The sequence below is a fragment of the Gymnoscopelus braueri genome (assembly GCF_963280865.1).
Source record: "Gymnoscopelus braueri genome assembly, chromosome: 2".
NCBI lineage: Eukaryota > Metazoa > Chordata > Actinopteri > Myctophiformes > Myctophidae > Gymnoscopelus > Gymnoscopelus braueri.
In genome coordinates, this window is record NC_137604.1 from 29,509,561 (window position 1) to 29,527,927 (window position 18,367).

General features: G+C 42.0%; 1 protein-coding gene across 1 annotated transcript in view; it reads right to left on the reverse strand.

The window, feature by feature from the left end:
- The window catches only part of ctnna2 (catenin (cadherin-associated protein), alpha 2), a 574,287-nt gene that overhangs the window by 111,551 nt on the left and 444,369 nt on the right, over positions 1-18,367 (reverse strand). The window contains exon 8 of the mRNA XM_080414083.1: positions 8,371-8,451. Within this exon, the coding sequence (XP_080270209.1) occupies positions 8,371-8,451 (81 nt within the window). The remainder of the gene's footprint in view (positions 1-8,370; positions 8,452-18,367) is intronic.

Below are 18,367 nucleotides of genomic sequence, written 5' to 3' on the forward strand. Positions count from 1 at the left end.
CGAAATTGGACACTCTGTCCCGCGTCCCGCACAAGCAGAACAATGTCCCGAAAATCAAAGATATGGAAAAAAGAACAAAAAAATGATTTTTTAAAATAATAAATCGGTCAAATCTGGCAAAAATATGAATTAAATAACATAACCCTAACCTAACCCTAATCCTAACCCTAAAACCGAAATAAAGAAACCAAAAACTGGAAAAAAACAAACCCAATCCGCCCAGAACCGCAAAATAATCGTGCGCGTGCGGGGGGGCCTCATGCATGCGCGCGCGCGTGCATGTGTCCCGCGATGTCCCGCGAAACGGGCTCATCTGTCCCTCAATGGGCCTGTTTGAAGGTGGTCACCCTACTGCCTTTTGCAGTCATTATCATGTTTGGGTTTTTATTTTGGTATCATAATGCATGGCTTTTAACAGCATGGGCCTTTGACCAGCAAGAAAGAAAATGGACAACATTGGCCTTGATGACTGATGATGTCCAGTAAAGAGCATTGTAACTACTATTGTTATTATAATTTTTTAGGTCAATCTGGCTTGTAAGTGAAATCATTTCTTTGGAGTTTTGCACTTTATGCTTAATATGTGTTAGTTGAGCAATATTCAGAAAATAAACTCTTGGCAAGTGTATAGAGTTCTGAGTGGTTCACTTAGCCTCATTCCACAGGGTCCTCACAATAATATGTTCTGAGTGTTAATTCAACATAGGCGACCATGTGTTCCATTTGTACGCTCTCACAGTTACAAATGGATTAAAATGATTTTTACTGTGCAGATGAATAGATCTTAGTAAAGTGGAACGACATGACATTCAGCGAAAATAGCAGATCTACAAGGTCACAACGCTGAAGAGATTGGTGTGAAGGGAAAACTGTTTGAATAACGTTCAGCCTTCGCAGCATTTAACAATCCCTTCTGCGCTGCAATGTTTTACACATTCACATCATGGAGGCTCCGCTGTTATTGTCCAGTGACCTGCTAGTAAGTCTACAGTATGCTCACTTTCGTTTTACAGGCCGCTGAGCTCTTCTTCACACTAGCCCTCCAAGGAACAGCACGTTTGTTATTTCATGCATTTTTTTGTATGTAAAAATGTGTGGAAATACAGAAATACAGCATGAAACATGAATATTGCATTGTGGCTACATCGTTCCTGATGAGCATTGAAGGTGAATGGAATAAGGTAGTGGTTAAAGGTAATGGAAAGAAAAGAAAAACTGTTATGAAAATATATGCCAGGGACCCCCATAAGAGAAGATTTTTACGGCTCTATAGCAGTGATTCTCAACCATTTTAATTTCAAGGACCCCCAGTTTGACATGCATTAGGCTACGGACCCCCATTTAATGGCATTTATATCTCTGGGACCCCAATTCATATTGTAAAATCAATGTTAATCTAACTCTGAGAGTGTACAAATGGAACCCCATTTATACACTCTCAGAGTTACAGACCCATAAGGGTCCATTTGGTTCCTGTCCATCATTTAGCTGGGGACCCCCTGGCACCCCCTCAAGTACCCCTGGGGGTCCCCGGACCCCACTTTGAGAACCAATGCTGTAGTAGGGTAGGCCTACTGTACATGACAACTGCAGCAGTGCAAACACATGTACAAGTATACTACAGCAGTAATACTCTGAAATCATAATGAACATTCAGGAGATGAAAGCATGACTACTGACTGTATGTGTTTGTAATATTACAAGACATTTGATCTCACTGTAAACTCCTAGGCTATTTGAAAATAGCCGATCTACAAGCTTGTAGATCTGCTATTTTCAAACATTTTAGTACTTTTACTTTTGGTACTTTAAGTACATTTTGATGCCAACACTTTTGTACTTTTACTCAAGTACATTTTTAATTCTGGACTTTTACTTGTAACAGAGTATTTCTATATTGCAGTATTGGTACTTTTACTTAAGTAAAGAATTTGAGTACCTTTTCCACCACTGCACCATGACCACTGGCTACATACAGTACAGTAACTAGCTAATGTCCAGTATAGCCCTGTGCAGTCAGTGGCCCCATGAGCGTCTCTCCACACAGCACTATGGACTGCTTACCTCTCCATCTTCCACCGAGCGCATTGAGCATTAGGCTGTAAATAAGAGTCAGCCTCTCTCCAGTGGCACGAGGGCCTACTTATTCATTCTGGCCTGTTAATGCACTTATGCAGAACACAGGCTAGATAACCAGCGCAGCTCAGTACGGCGGGCCAGACCCTGGGGGATGCATGACGTGCACCGCGGATAATGCTGAAGAACGAAGGAAATCATGGGAGAGAGCCTGATCAGGCACACTGCCAAGAATATAGGGTGTAGTACGCTTCCACAGAATTGTCTATGGTCGGCAAGTCAAGGTAGAAAATTATTGAGAGCTTTCCACTACAAACATGTACAAAGACATTGGATTCATGTAAAAAAATTAAAACAATCCAGTGACTTAATTTTGCAGCTGTATGGACCTTATTAGCTGACTGATTTAAAGTGCCCTTCTTACACTCCAATCATGTACATCTGACTATCTCTCACAGTGAGCATTGTGATATTTGAACATCTATTTATCTACAGTATATACCTAATTTAAATTGGTATTATTTTTTGTTACGCCTCACAATTGTTTTTATATAACCAATTGGACATGGACTGGCAGCGCTATATATATACACTGTATAATGAGGTGTTATGATCCTGGCGGTGATGACTTATCGATAATATCTTGCCACATCATACAGCATATGCCACAGTTTGAGCTGCCATGGATATATTAACCTCTGCGAGGAATATAGCATCGAAATGGATTTCACAAGCATACGGACAACTCCAAGGTTGCAAAAGCAAACCAAGGTATCCTTATCTTAAAGACATGGCTGACACACTGTCTTTGATATACATTGACATAGCAATTTATGGCAGCTATGGGTGTATGGGTGCCATGAGGTAAACACACACACGCACGCATGCACACGCACACGCACACGCACGCACACGCACACGCACACGCACACGCACACGCACACGCACACGCACACGCACACAGTGAAAATGCACTTTTAATATTTGCTTTGCTTGAAAAAATTGTAAGAAATCACCTTATATTTTGAGAAGCAACTTGTACAAGCTGGTGCAATGACTTTCAAAATCTCTTTCAGGCTGCTTTTCAGAGTTCCAACTGACAATAGTGAATCTAGCACCAAATATACTGTAACTCATATTTTTATATCACATGACTAGTAAGGATCTTAATGAGGGTCTGTAGAGAAGCATTGTGTCTCTGTCGGGTGGCATATTATGTCCAAAATTGTAACTTTTTTTACGTTAATGTTAAATAAGATATAATCTCTTGTAAACAGGCTATAACCAGCCCCAGCATTTGTTGTGCTTGCCAAAGTACAGCTTTGTCTATCAACAGTGCCAAAATGTTCATAGCATGTGGGAACAGTTACAAATCCATTGCATGAAGATTATGACCATTTCTATGTTGCTTAAACAGTCAGGGATATATTCATTTGAATGTTAATGTGGGTTCTAAGCACAGGTTACAACTGTTATAGGCCATAGTTCCGACATTCTGTAACAGATTGTTAATGGAATGAGAGGGCTAAGCATCTGAATCTCAAACATATGACCCGTCCAACTGATTTGGGGTATACTGCAAATTATTGGACAATCAGAGTTTGTAATAACAATATTCATCATCATCATCATCATCATAATCTAATATACCGTAGGGCCTTTCTTAGAAAGAGCTTTTAAGCTTATACGGTTATACAGTGCAGTATGTAATCCAAGCAAATCATTAATAATGTATAAATAGGAGAACAATTATTGCACTATCCATTCTTCATCTAATTCGCAATTTAGAACAAGCATTAACCCAGTTAACATTCATTCTTGTGAAAAACAAAAAACAAAACAAAAACATAATAATGTTAAATAAAGTCACAGAATAAATAGCGTCTTGGCTATTCCTAATATTTGAATATATAGTTATCAATACTCATTGATAAACCACTATGACAATTCTTTCAACAATTAATGATCCTTACTATAAACTGTAATCAAATAAGATCAATAATATGGAATTAATAGATGGCTCATACAGTAGCAATGTGGTTACAAGGTCAACATTATAGGGTAATGTATGATCCATTTGTACAGTAATATAACAGTGTGTTGTTAACACTGACCACCTGCATACTAAAACGCACTTGACTTGAATTAAAGGTGATTGTTAAGAATCACCCATGAAATGAATTGCGGTTGACTCACTTGAGTAAATCAGGACTGTTAAACACGTTTCATTTCCTTTAAACCACTTTACTGTACCATAAAATTCAAAAAGCCATGCAATAAACTTCTTGTCCGCTTTAATACGGTGGTAGATAATGAAATAAATATCTTAAGAAGATTAAAAATCCCTGGTCTGGGAGATCAGTGCACACAGCCATCTTCATGTTGTGTCCTTCGCGCTCTATCTCTGTGTGTGTGTGTGTGTGTGTGTGTGTGCACACGCGTGCGTGCATGCAAGTCTGTGTGTGTGAGTGGCAAATGTGCGCATAATGCATTCAAACAGTTCTCAAAAATACTCCCAATCAAGGACAGTGAAAATAATAAGGGCTGAGTAATGTGAGAAAAATGCACATTATCAGCAGTTGGCCAGACGTATGATTGTTTAGGTTAAATCATGAGTCACCGCGATATTTACGGCCAAGGCAAAGCATGAGCAAACAGATTTAGAAAGCAAATTTCAATTACGCTGTTGCACATATCAGCAGAACGCTGGCTGTGGTGGGAGTGCGGGGCTGAACATTATCACACAGATAGTCGCTTGTCTTACACGGTAAAGTCCTCGGTGTTAATTCGAGTCTCTGAGAGCTAGTGCAAATGGTTCCATTTGGTTCCATTTTGCACACTCTCAGAGTTAAATGAACACTCAGGGTTTAACAGAGGAGCCGACAGTGGCATGTTGATGTGCAACATGGGCCTCTCACCGGAGCATACTGATGATTTACACCTATTGTAAACCTAGTGCAGCCCTGTGATTAACCCTTTAAGACCGGGAACGCAGCATCTGTGCGTCATTTTTAGATTTCTTTGGCTATTCTAAAATAGCAGATCTACAAGCTCATAGCGCGGCACGCTATGATCTGCTATTTTTGAAAAATCATGAAAATCTTTTAATATATATATTTTAAAGTGAACATTTTAACTAAAATCTTTGCTTCAAGGGATTCTACAAATATCGTCTAAATCCTAACAGTTTTTTGAAGAGACTTTTGTTGCCATAATCAATGGTTCTCAAACTTTTTCACGTCAAGGACCCCCAAAATTATATGTATTTGGCCGCGAACCCCCATCTCAAAACATGTTGTTCCAGGGACCCCCATGAAGCAAAGATGTGAGTTGAAAATGTTCGCTTTAAAAAATATATATATTCAAAGATTTGCACACATTTTCACGATTCTTCAAAAATAGCAGATCTACAAGCTCATAGCGCGGCACTCGGTGCCGCGCTATGAGCTTGTAGATCTGCTATTTTTGAATAGCCAAAGAAATAAAAAAAATTACACACATATGCGTTCCCGGTCTTAATGGGTTAACATGAGGTGAGGTAAGAAAACCCGGCTGTAATTTCTGGCCCCCCGAGTTGGATGGCATAGCAGTTTGCACACCTGTGATTTACTCTGCCGGGGAAGTTAATATTTCCTTCTCAAGTCGGCAATCAAACACACAGCGTTGGACTGCATCTGGGGTCTGATGCAAAATAGACTCCTAACTTTCATAGGTTTGCACTGCTATGCGTCAGCTTCAAATAATCACAGAGCTATACCTGCATGAATAGCGGTGTTTGAACATGACTTTCTAATGTGAAATGTATGCAGGCGTTTAAAGCCCCCTCACACACAGAGTCTGTGTTATTCACACGGAAAAAGAAAACAGATGACAAACGTTTAAAAGGAACACACACTTCACTGTGATCTCTCGCACACATACTCTGTAATTGCAGTCCGACAAGTGGCTGTGATGGTGCGTGGCTGTGCTGGTGAGTCACATAAACCCAGTTTGATATGTAGGCTTTTTTTTTTCTGATGCGTTAAAAACTGATTACCAATAAAAGATTGCATCGGACTCAGTGTGCAACGACCGTTAGTCTGTGTTTTTTTGTCAACAGATAGACAAAGCTCACTGAAACAATCCTATATTGCAGGACATTGAAGGATAACAGAATGCTTGATGTTAAAGGTGGCTCTTCTACAGCTACTGTACTTTATTCCAACTAAGACAAAAAAAGAATCTATATAATAAAAGAAGGAAAAAAAAGAAAGGAAACGTGTTGAGGAACACCTGGCAGTAGAATGCTTCAATTAAAACCACGTACTGTATATGAACACAGCAGATGTCAGTCATTTGCACATATACTCTAATAATACATGTCGCCTACTTACAGTAAGGCAGGTTGAGAAAGGGGCGTGGGCGCGCGCACGCACACACACACACACACACACACACACACACACACACACACACACACACACACACACGCACACGCACACACGCACACACGCATGCACACACATGCATGCACAGCAAGTTCTCCTCCCTCCAGGAGTGCTTAATGTCTCTACATGGCATCACCCACTTGCTAAATTCAAATCTGTTGACATAATTACTATATCAGAGCTCTATGTAATTCCTGCCTGTCTGTCTGCTGTGAGCTCGCCCTCCCTCGAGTCTCCAGACTCCTGTCAATAGAAACCTCCTGTCAGAGGAAAGTGCTGCCTGCCTGCCTGCCTTGCCTGTCACAGAGCAGGAACAAAGGCCCAGCAGGGGAGAGAGAGAGCTATGGCCTCCCATATGAAATGATCCTCTGATCTTTAGAGGTTAGCGGGGTCATAAGCACAGCACAGCCTCTGCAGGTAGCTGCTATTATTTCTCCCACAAAGTGCTTCTCCTACCAAAACACACCCGGATAGGAGAGGGTTTGTTTTACAAGTGCAACTTTATTCAAGGCCCAGGAGCGCTGACTTGATGTTAAACCAGTGTTCAAATCTTGTATGGGATCAGCTCTATATAAGGGATTTGATTAGAACGCGAAAATACCCTACTGATGTGTACAGGTATGGTTGAATGCACTACACCAATCAGAAACCAAAGCTGGCATCAACCTTTTCCATCGTATTTTTGCAATTACCAACAGAGAAAAGCGCTATAAGGTGAAGGCAGAGTAATCTTATCTTCAGAAGAAGAAACACACAAAGAAAGAGAAAAATCAATTGTGCTTTTGATTTCTTATACAATGTATCACAGCATGACCTGACTATTTTTTTCTCCTGCTTCTATTGGATAGCAGCAGCACTGGAATTTAGAATGTGCTGCAATACCTACAGTACTGTGCTCAGTTGCAGCCAGGGGCTATGAATTTTGGAAGTTAAAAATAGAGCTGAAATCAATAGCTGTGAATGAACAAAAATATGTGTTCTACTGCTATCATGATGTAGTAGTATTCCATACTGACTTCTCGCTCACTAACCGCCAAAGCCCTACATGTGCTTAATCGTACAACAAATAGAGCACCGAAGTCCTGACGTGACTCGTTCATCCCCAGGTTTGCGGAAGTAATTTCTCTATGGAGAATAACATTGGGTCATCTTAGAATCGTCTCATATAAGAATTGTGGTCCAAAAATAAACACCGCGTGTCGGCGTTATTGTCAGGGAGGGGGTTCTGTATCGTTTATGATAGTCAGTCACTTATATTTGATACAGTCTGTTTCTGGCGAAAATGTAACTAATTCGGCGGAAGTAACATTAGCGTTTTCTCACCGTCAGTTGATGCTTCATATCCATAAGAGTCAACCCGCCGGGGTCATGTGTTTATTTTTGGAACACAGTTCTTATTTGACGCGATATTCAATACGTCTATGGGATTCAGAACGGGGGTGGAAAACTGCAAACCAGGTAGACAAACAAAGGATGTGTAAATGACGTCAGACTTCGGCGGTCTATAGCAAAATAAACTAATCTAACCATTTACATTTTCGTCTAAAACCTTCCCAAAATAGGAACAACAGGTTGAAAGTGGTTTAATGGGGGTCTATAAAGATGGCTTAGCTGCTAGACAGTATTATAGATTAAATCAAAATTATGTGTAATTGGGGTCTAATTTCCTATGCAACTGAAATATTCGCACATCCACTTCGTTCAGATGCAGGTGCGTTGGACAGTGACATTATTTCATGAACAGAAATCCCGCCCACTGCTCTTGCTCAGCAGCATCAGTTTTTATTCAAATTGACTGGGTCTAATTTTCTAAAATGGAATAAACCCCACCATATTTTTTTCCAATCAAGAGGTCACATTGGCTCACCTGTCTACGCAGGTCCCTGGTCTTCTTTGTCATCTTGTCAATAGCCGAGTTCAGAGGGTCACCTTTCTCTTTCCTGCCAGTCTGTGGAAGGAACCAGAACATCATGTTACATGTTTGATATTCACACACACACACACACACACACACTGTCACATTTCACATACTATGTCAGCAGCACATAATAGCCTCCGCCAACCATTTTGCAGTTTACATCCCTGTCTGTCGTATTGCATGTAGATGCAGACTTTGAAGGAACTGTACGTGTTTTGACAGGTCACAGTGACCTTGACCTTTGACCACCACTTCCTCCTTGAGTCCAGGTGGACGTTTGTGCCAAATGACATGCATTGCCGGGCATGCATTCCCAACTTGCGTCGTTCCCGACTTGCATGGTTCCCTACATGCGTATAGTCCCAGAGTAGGCTGGTGCGCAAAGGGCACTGGTCTAGGTGGATTAATGTCAAATATATAAAGTTGAAACAACCTTTTCAGAATCCGTATGTTAGCTGTCCAGTGGTGGAAAGTAACTAAGTACAATTACTTAAGTACTGTACTCAAGTACAATTTTTTGGTATTTGTACTTTACTTGAGTATTTTCAATTTCCAATGCTTTTACTTCTACTCCACTACATCTCGGATCCAAATATTGTACTTTCACTCCGCTACAATCATTTGAAAACTTTAGTTACTAGTTTCTTTGCAGTTATAAATTATTATATTGTAAAACATACATTAACCACTTATGCCTATTTTATACATGGGCTGTTTGAAAATAGCCGATCTACAAGCTCACAACGCGTCGCGACACGTTGTGAGCTTCTAGATCGGCTATTTTCAAACATTTTAGTACTTTTACTTTTGGTACTTTAAGTACATATTTAATACCAATACTTTTGTACTTTTACTCAAGAAAATTTTGAATTCCGGACTTTTACTTGTAACAGAGTATTTCTACAATCCAGTATTGATACTTTTACTTAAGTAAGAAATGTGAGTACTTTTTCCACCACTGTAGCTGTCTATCAACATACCCTCAAATATAATTGAAATTACAATATCAAGCAGGATGTTGTCCTGTATAACCATTATTATAAAAATGAATCTGACCCGAGCGAGTCAAATGGAAAGAACACTGTGGCATGAGGCCTTTTAATTGTTAGGAAATAATTAATGGCACGCTGTGTTGACTGAGCGCTGCTATCTCTCCCACAGGTCCTCTCAGTCAGACAGTCCACAGCTGCTGGCAGTCACAAGTGTCAACACCCCATACTTAAACAGCAATAACCCTTCTGCCTTTTCTTATTGCAACTCTCTCTGTCTTGTCTTGTCTTGACTTGTCTCAGTCCCATGAAGGACAAAGACAGCATCATCTTTGAATGACCGTCGGAGTTACGGAATGGCCCCATCTTCATCAACAGGGTGGAGGTGGAGCGTGTCTCCAGCTTCACGTTTTTTGGGAAGTCCACATTATCAAAAAGCCTCTACTGGGCCCTCTATTATCTCTAGCCTAATGTCTCTTCTTCTTGAGGAGGTTGAGGGAAAGCCCACCCTACAGTGTGTCTCACCAGATTCTAATAAACCGTTACTGTTGTCCCATCGGAAGCAGCACTGCATCACAGCTTGCTTTGGCTAGAGCTCAGCTGTAAGCGGAAATCACTGCAGAGGGTGGTGGAAAACCTCTCAGCTTGTCACAGCCTCACCACTGCCATCAATCGAGCCTATCCACCTCACAAGGCCTTCAGCATCATTAAGGATGCTTCCCACCCGAACACTGGACTGATTTGCCCCCTTCGCTCAGAGAGAGAGGCACAGGAGATATACCTGGAAACGGTCTTGATTTAGCACTTGCCTCAAGAAGCATTCAAAATGTACTTTAAAAAGCGGTTAAGTTGCATGTGCGATATCAGTGTAACCATAACATTGTAATATACCACGGACAGGGCGATATTGCTGCCATTTCAAAGGTGCCTTTGAATTTTTCCCTGGGTGCACTCTCTTTATTTTGGCAAGTGACTGATTAAATAAAGTATGCCACCTCTCAATTTTGCGGCTCATTGTGATGAAAGTGATAACCTTTTAATAGAGGCTACAATTTCAAGATGGCATCATTAGCGAAGTGTGTTGAGCCTTTGAACAGCTGATTAAAGTAATTAGGCTCCTAGTTCTTGCAATGTGTGGGTCCAAGTACATGGGTCTCTCTGTAACGGGTGCTGTGTGGTTTGTACCTCCCCTTGAAAAGGCCTGGTCAGGGGGAGCCTGCGCCTCAACATCGTTATTTGATATGTAGCCCGAGACAACAAGTCCTCATGGGACCTAATCTTGAATCTGACTTGACAAGTTCATGTCTAAAAGAGATGTACTGCAGGAGGCTTCTGTTACCGCAAACTTTTGCCAATAAAACAAAGGAAAAATCCTTGAGTTTGCGAAATGATCAACAGACTGCATGAGACAGAGGGATTCTGTCAAAGCAGTTCCCAGCATACACAATTAATTGCCTAGTTGCCAAGCAACCGTCTCCCAATTCTGCCCGGGTTGGAGCGCCATTATCTTAGCGCGGAACAGCCAATACGCTCATCAGGCTTTACAGAGAGATAGTCTGCCTGATGACATAGGCACCTATTGATCTGTGTCAATAAGCTGTAGGCATGACGACGGGGCACACTGACCTTGCCTACTTAACGACCAATGCTGATTCTGTGCAAATCGAGCAGTTTGGACCCTCGGTTGTTAAAAGTTGAACGAGACCCCCTATACAATTAATACATCATAATAATAATAATAATAATAAGACTGCAAGGTTCTATAGAGAGTGGTTAAGAACTGAGGACGATTCTACAAATGCATTCCGAATCAGTGGTTCTCAAACGTTTCCGTAATTCAAAACTATTCAAAAATGTTCAAAAATAGCAGATGAACAAGCTTGTATATCTGCTATTTTTGAATAGCCAACGCTAAAATCTAAAATGACACAGATGCTTTCCCGGTTTTAAAGGGTTCAAACAGAGTTGCCAGCCATGTAATATGTCAACACCGAGATACATAGACCTCTATTTATTGATCCCGAGGGAAATGTAGTTGTCAGCATTGCAGTATGGATGAAACAAATACACAGGTAAGGGTTGAGGGTTAAAATAGCAAAACTACATGGTCAAGCTCACAATGCATCACATTGCCATGTGAGTATGGATATATACGCTACAGAAATGTCCATGGTCAAATCGACCGATACTGATAAGATACGATATTGCGAAACATGTTTTAGGGTTTACCTTCTCACACCTGTTACGGTAACTGTGATTCTGGGTGCTGATGCAGAATTTGAATAAACAGTGTACTCTTATTACTTGATGCACATATTATATGATCAAACAATGTAAATGTAGTATTTTTACTTGACATTTTTACCTGTTGACCCTTTTGAAAGCTTCTCCAACACTGATAATATAAAATAAATATTATATCAAATACAATATCGGCTAAAACCGATGGTTGCATCGGATGCTATACTAACTGATATTGCTGGGGACCCCCTGGAAGGACCCCTGGGGGTCCCCGGACCCCACTTTGAGAACCACTAATGTTGCAGACTCAGGGACAGTTTCTATCTACAGGCCATCCTGAACTCAAAACAGTGACATGGACTACATTATGTTCTTAACACCCCGACACCAACACACATGTGACACTCCACATGCGCATTCACAGTATTCAGTACTGCAGCGTTCACTTTACTGCAACTATACTGCAGCCACATATGACTTGTGCTACTTTTTATACTATGCATTACGTATATGACCATATAGATATTACAGCCTCTTCATACTTTTGTTTAATACTGTATATATTTTGCTTTCATAATTACATATATTCTTCTTATTGTATTATTATACGGTATGTCGAAGAGGCTCTAAGAACAAGAATGTCACTGCCTGCAATGTTGCCATAGCTGCACTATAAGCGCATGTGACAGTACAACCTTGAACCCAATCTGGGAGCCCAGATCTGTCTCGAGAGATTACCTTTAATAAACTTGATTTAGTGTGTATAGCACTTTTCAAAACATATAAGTGCTTTACACAATTAAAACACATATTAAAATGACAAACAGATCAAAGGTGATTTAAAGTTTTAAACTTGCTTATGAGATGAATTTGCACCCACAAACAACTAAAAGAGACTTTCCTGCCGACCTCAGGTTATAAACAGGCACATAAGTAATTAAAAGGTCCAAAATGTAGCCTGGGGCTAGATCAAAAAATAATAATACTGTATACTGCAAGGATACACGGTGCATAGTTGCTGATTTGTGTGTTCTTGTACACTCCTCCAGCCCCTTTGGTAATAGAAAGGGATGGAATTCTTCTACATCTATTTGTGTCAAAAAATCAAGGAGTGACACACTCCCTCTGTTCCAAACGTGCCCCGAGGTAAAAAATCTCTGTCTCTCTCAATGCCTTTGTCACCATCAGGCTATAAACATTATTGTTTCCCATTAGTCCTGGAATTGCTTTCCATCAAACAGTAGCAGGATGGGAATGCCTCTCCTGATCGCTGTAAAGTCAGGTCCCCTGTTAAACAGAGGCAATGATCAGTCACGACCCATCACGGCACCATTTGAACAGCATCATAGAACTGATTTCCATGGGGTCCACTCTGGTTTACTAGAACAAGTGAGCTCTGGCACTGGCAGGGTGATGAACTCTGGGTTATGTAATTGTCTTGCAGTGCTAGAAAAACAGGCGGAGCAGCTCGCAACATAACACATTCTCATTCCCATCTTGTCATATTATGTCAATACTTGGTCAAGGTACCGCTTGCGTCTGATGCTGATGCAAAGGACAGCCTTTCGCGTATGAGGATGGATCAGAACTGATTCCAACCATATCGGTGTGCAAACTCTATGTTGCTGAGACAGCAGAAGTGGGCTTTGCATAACTCAAGGGGCTCAAGTCCGCTTCAAGTTCTGACAGCTGTATATTTAACTTGTTTTCAATGTGTTTTCAATGTTTTTTAACGGCAACATCACCTTGTTCTCAATCACGTATGCATTCCGTTATCAGTCATGTGAATGTGACTCGGACTACCCTAAACGTTGAAAGGTGGTGCTTGAGGGTAACAGTAAACAACGGCGTCTGCCGTTTTTTGGCGCAGCGCCCTGGCCGCTTCAAGCAGACAATAGTTCAACTTTTTTTTGGAGAGGAGCGCTGCACGTGTCTGACAATCCGGTAATTCACCACCCAACGTTGAATTGTTATCGCAACCACGAGAGGTCCATGTTTACCATTGTTTCAGCTTAGGCTTAGCTGCTAAGCTATCTGCGCTATTAACGCGGATGACAGGGCATTCGAGCACAGCAAACGGTTGATCGGTTCGAACGTTGCAGGTGTCAATAAACGCTGCCTGTGAGCGCTATATGGACATGACAATCCAAAGTGACATGACAAATCCCTCGGCTCATAAAACGCTTTCTGTGGACACGGTCCCTTATGCGCAGCGTTGTCCACCATGTCTCTCTTTGGTCCTTTGCTGTAACAGAGATGATGTATATTGTTTTAGCCTGTCCTACGATGTTTGGGACATTGCTGGGGTAAAAAAAAGAAGGATCTTAGGCTTAACACGCCTCAGCAGGGCTCTTTGCCGTAGGGAATTGTGGTCTGCATGCACCCATGTGGTCAAGGTCGCTCATGTGAAAGAGCTCTTCCATGAAAAGAGCCTCTGGCTATAAAAACAGATATGATCCCCATTTCACGTAATGTATTGCTGTCATGCCCTTGGCCAAGACTCATACGGCATGAATTTCCCTTCATGTAAGACACTGGGCATTAGCGATGAGTCATTTGTCTCTCTGCTTGCACCACAGTCAATCAGCCCGGCTGCTAATAGCAATCAAGCACCACGAGCATCTACTACAGAGCAACGCACTGGCCACCAGGGGGTGCCAGGGGACACTGAAGGGGGGAGGCTTGTAGAGCTGCTATTTTGGCTATGTTATTTTATTCATTTAAATGTTTTAAGCCATTTCACATACTGTAAGTGGGAATGCAGCCAGAGGCTAAGGCCTCTGATCTAGATCACTGGTTCTCAACGTAAGGTCCGGGGACCACCAGGGGTCCAAATGGACCCTTTTGGGTCTGTAACTCTGAGATTGTACAAATGGAATGAAGAAATCAACACTGAGGATTTTGCCGTGTAGATTGGGGTTCCAGAGATAAATACAACAATAATTAAAACTAGACACGTCACAATTCAGGGCAATTGCAGAGTGTGGTTGCGCCGACGCGAGTCGCGGGTCGCTGCCGCCGGGACTCGAGGAATACGCTGGGAGGAATACCGTCGGAGGCTGCGCCAATTACATTGTCACATATCTCCTGAGATCACTTGCGTTTCATTTTGAGAGGATTGATCCCCCCAACATAAGGTTTTTGCATCAAACGGTTACATTTTGAGCATTTGTGGCGCCCCCTATGGATCAAAGTGGAAATGCTTTTTGGGATTTGTTGAGTAAACCACCCTTGACATGTGATTCAAATTTGGGATTGACTGGACGTTTCGTTCGTGATTTGTGGCCTTTTTTGTAAAACGGGCCCCTTCCGCTAACTTTGGAAGCCATTTACGGACGAACGGTATGGACTATCAAAATTCTGTTTCGGTCCAGATTATCGCATGGGTCCAGAGATCATGTGTACCGATTTTTGTGAAATTTGACCAAAATATGTGGGAGGAGGAGCTAAAAGTGTGTTTTGAAGAAAATTCTAAATGGCGGAAAATCTATCCTTACGCAAATGGGCGTGGCCTATATGGGGAGTTGCGTCATGACCCAAGGAATCTAGGGGGGAAAAGATTCTTATTCTAGGACCTACGGTTCAAAAGTTATAGGCCAAAACGTAAAGTGGGCTGTTATAGCGCCACCATGAGGCCGAATGGTGTGATTATAAAAAATAAAAAAAATACTAAATTATGAACCTCCCCTCTAAATCTGGTAACTCTAGCTCCTACGGTTTCTGAGAAAAAAATACTTGAATTTGAGTTTTTTCACTTTTCCATTAAAGTGGATGGGGACATTTAATGCACTAATAAATCAATATCAATAAAACTATGCAACCAATCTCTTAGCAAAATACAAGCACAGGATTCCCGGTGAGACCGGTCATTTTGACATATGGCACTAAATTGGGAAAAATAAACTGTGGGAGGAGATCCCCGGCAAAATAAAGTTTATCTAGAAGAATAATAAAGTGTAAGGATTACTATAGTCTGGTTGCCCTGTTAGGGCAACCACACTAATAATGTATCAAATGGGTTCTGTGGGCTAATGCATATCAAACTGGGGGTTCTTGAAATCCAAAAGGTTGAGAATCATTGAACTAGATGGATCTGCCAAGCAACAAAGTCCATATTCCAACCAGATAAACCCACCAACTATGCCTCTATGCTAATAATCAGACAGGTGTTGTGTGTTGTTCAGAGAGGCGGCTGTATTTAAATGTGTTTGTGCTGCACGTCATGCTCTGAGGAACCTTAACTGGAGAACAACATCAACCATTTCTATCCTTCGCTGAGTAGCAGAAGGAGGAGAAGAAAGGAACATCGGATGGTACGTTTGCACACACACACACACACACGCACGCACACGCACACGCACACGCACATGCACACGCACACGCACACACGTACGTACACGCACATACACAAACGCACGCACGCACGCACGCACGCACGCACGCACGCACGCACGCACGCACGCACGCACGCACGCACGCACGCACGCACGCACGCACGCACGCACGCACGCACGCACGCACACATTCTAAATACACACACACACACACACACACACACACACACACACACACACACACACACACACACACACACACACACACACACACACACACACACACACACACACACACACACACACACACACACACAACATTACCTACACATGCATATACACGTGGGAGCAGGAACCATGACAACATGACAACATTAGTCACAGTGCTGCCTAGAGAGTCGCATGCTAATGTGTCATTTAGGCACCGGGGGGAGACGCAGGATTAAAGAGGCTTTGCCACCAAAAATAAAAATGGGATTTAACTGGAGCATTTCCGCGCTCTCCTCAGACACAATGATATGATCTAAGTGTATGACTGACGCCCTTATGGAGCAGACAAAACAAGAAAAGGATCACGCGCTCATTGGCAATACAACTATAAACTTCATGAACCCTAGGCCTCCGATGCGGGGGTGGAAATTTGGCGATCTACAAGCAGATCGCAACAGGTTGCAACGCGGCCTGTTGTGAGCTTGTAGATCAGCAATTTTACGCAAAGACATTTGGTGTTGAGGTAAAAAAAAGAAAAGGGAAAAAGAAGGAGGGTTTCGCAAAACAAAACCTGTTGTGAGCTTGTAGATCGGCTATTTTCAGCAAAGACATTTGGTGAAGAGTAAAAACTAAAGGAAGGTACCAAGTAGAGATCCCTGGGGGAGACCCATTGTCAATATGTACACCATGGCATAATGAAAAACTAAACCAAAACAAAACTGATGGAGGGGAAGGGAACTGGTTGGAATAACGTGTTCCTTCCACGCGCTACGTCCAACCAGGGAAACTCCCCCCTGTCAGGTGACAAGAAGGTCAGTTGGCTCTCATGCATTGAAGGAAGCATGAGCTCGGCCCTGGCCTCCCTAGGCTGTGGGGGACTGGTGTAGCGCTGGTGTAGGGCTGGTGGTGTAGCGCCCAGGATCATTTAGGAAATTGGCACCGGGTGAAAAAAATGGGTTACAAAAATCGCAGGATAAAAAAATATTAATAATAAAAATAAAACATTCTACAGTTATGTTAATTTTTTACCCTGGAATCAATCATGTCAGCGGCCTTGTTACCACGGAGTTCAACGCATCTATGGCAGGCGAGGGTGACACAACACAACAGCCGTTATTCAGGGCATGAGCAAAAGATCTGGATAGGTTCTGGATTTATTCACAACTCATCACAGTTGTTCATAAAATCTTTTTAATGGACGCACAGTATAGGAATTATTTGTGTCTTCTTTTATATAGTCAACTCTAGAGGGATACAATCAGCACAAATGTGTTCCCTTTATCCCATAATCGCTGCATTGCAAGAGCTTTCTCGGGCAACATGCCCCGAAGAGATCATCGCTCAATTAAAAACGTGCATCTACGCATGAATCCCCAATTACACAATACTGGTCCATGATGACGATGAATCATAGGTTAGTGGATGTGTCAGGAACATATTATGTGGTGTCTGAATGGGTCACGGTTACTATATGATCTGGGATGCATGTGAGACGGAGAGAGAGAGAGAGAGAGAGAGAGAGAGAGAGAGAGAGAGAGAGGGGGGGGGGGGCATGTGAGAGGAAAAAGTAAAGCATGATAAAGTGTGTGTGTGCATCTCTGAGTATGTAGTCAAGCACACAGCACAATTATCAGTGTTAATTTATCCATTTGAAAATCAGAGAGTGTACAAATGTAACCAAATGGACCCTTATCTCTCTCACTGCCAGACTTATTTCTGGCTGCGTTTGCCCACTGCCAGCGATTTTTCGATTTTCTTACCTTTTTCAAGTAGTCACAGAATATTTATCTCCAGTATGATCGATCCCCTGATGATTGCTAATCACTGAGGGTTATACTGTGTGGTTTCACAAATGTCAACGAGGTCATCGCGACCTCGTTGACATTGATTGTCTGCCTTTGAAAATAGCATGTCTGGGCCAAAAATACATAGTAAAAAAAAAAAGTATACAGGAGCCGAGATACAGCCTTTTAACACATCCACCGCCAAGAACGTAGTCCTACGGTCCGTTAAATCCAACTGTTAAGCGCCGAAACCGTAGTCCTACGGTCCGGGTGTTTTTTCCTTTTTTTCGATTTTTTTTTTTTTCCAATTTTCTAGGGGGACCATTTTCAGTGTAACACCACTAGAAGTCGACCGGAAGTGCGATCCCGTTTTTTGTTTCCCGTCGGC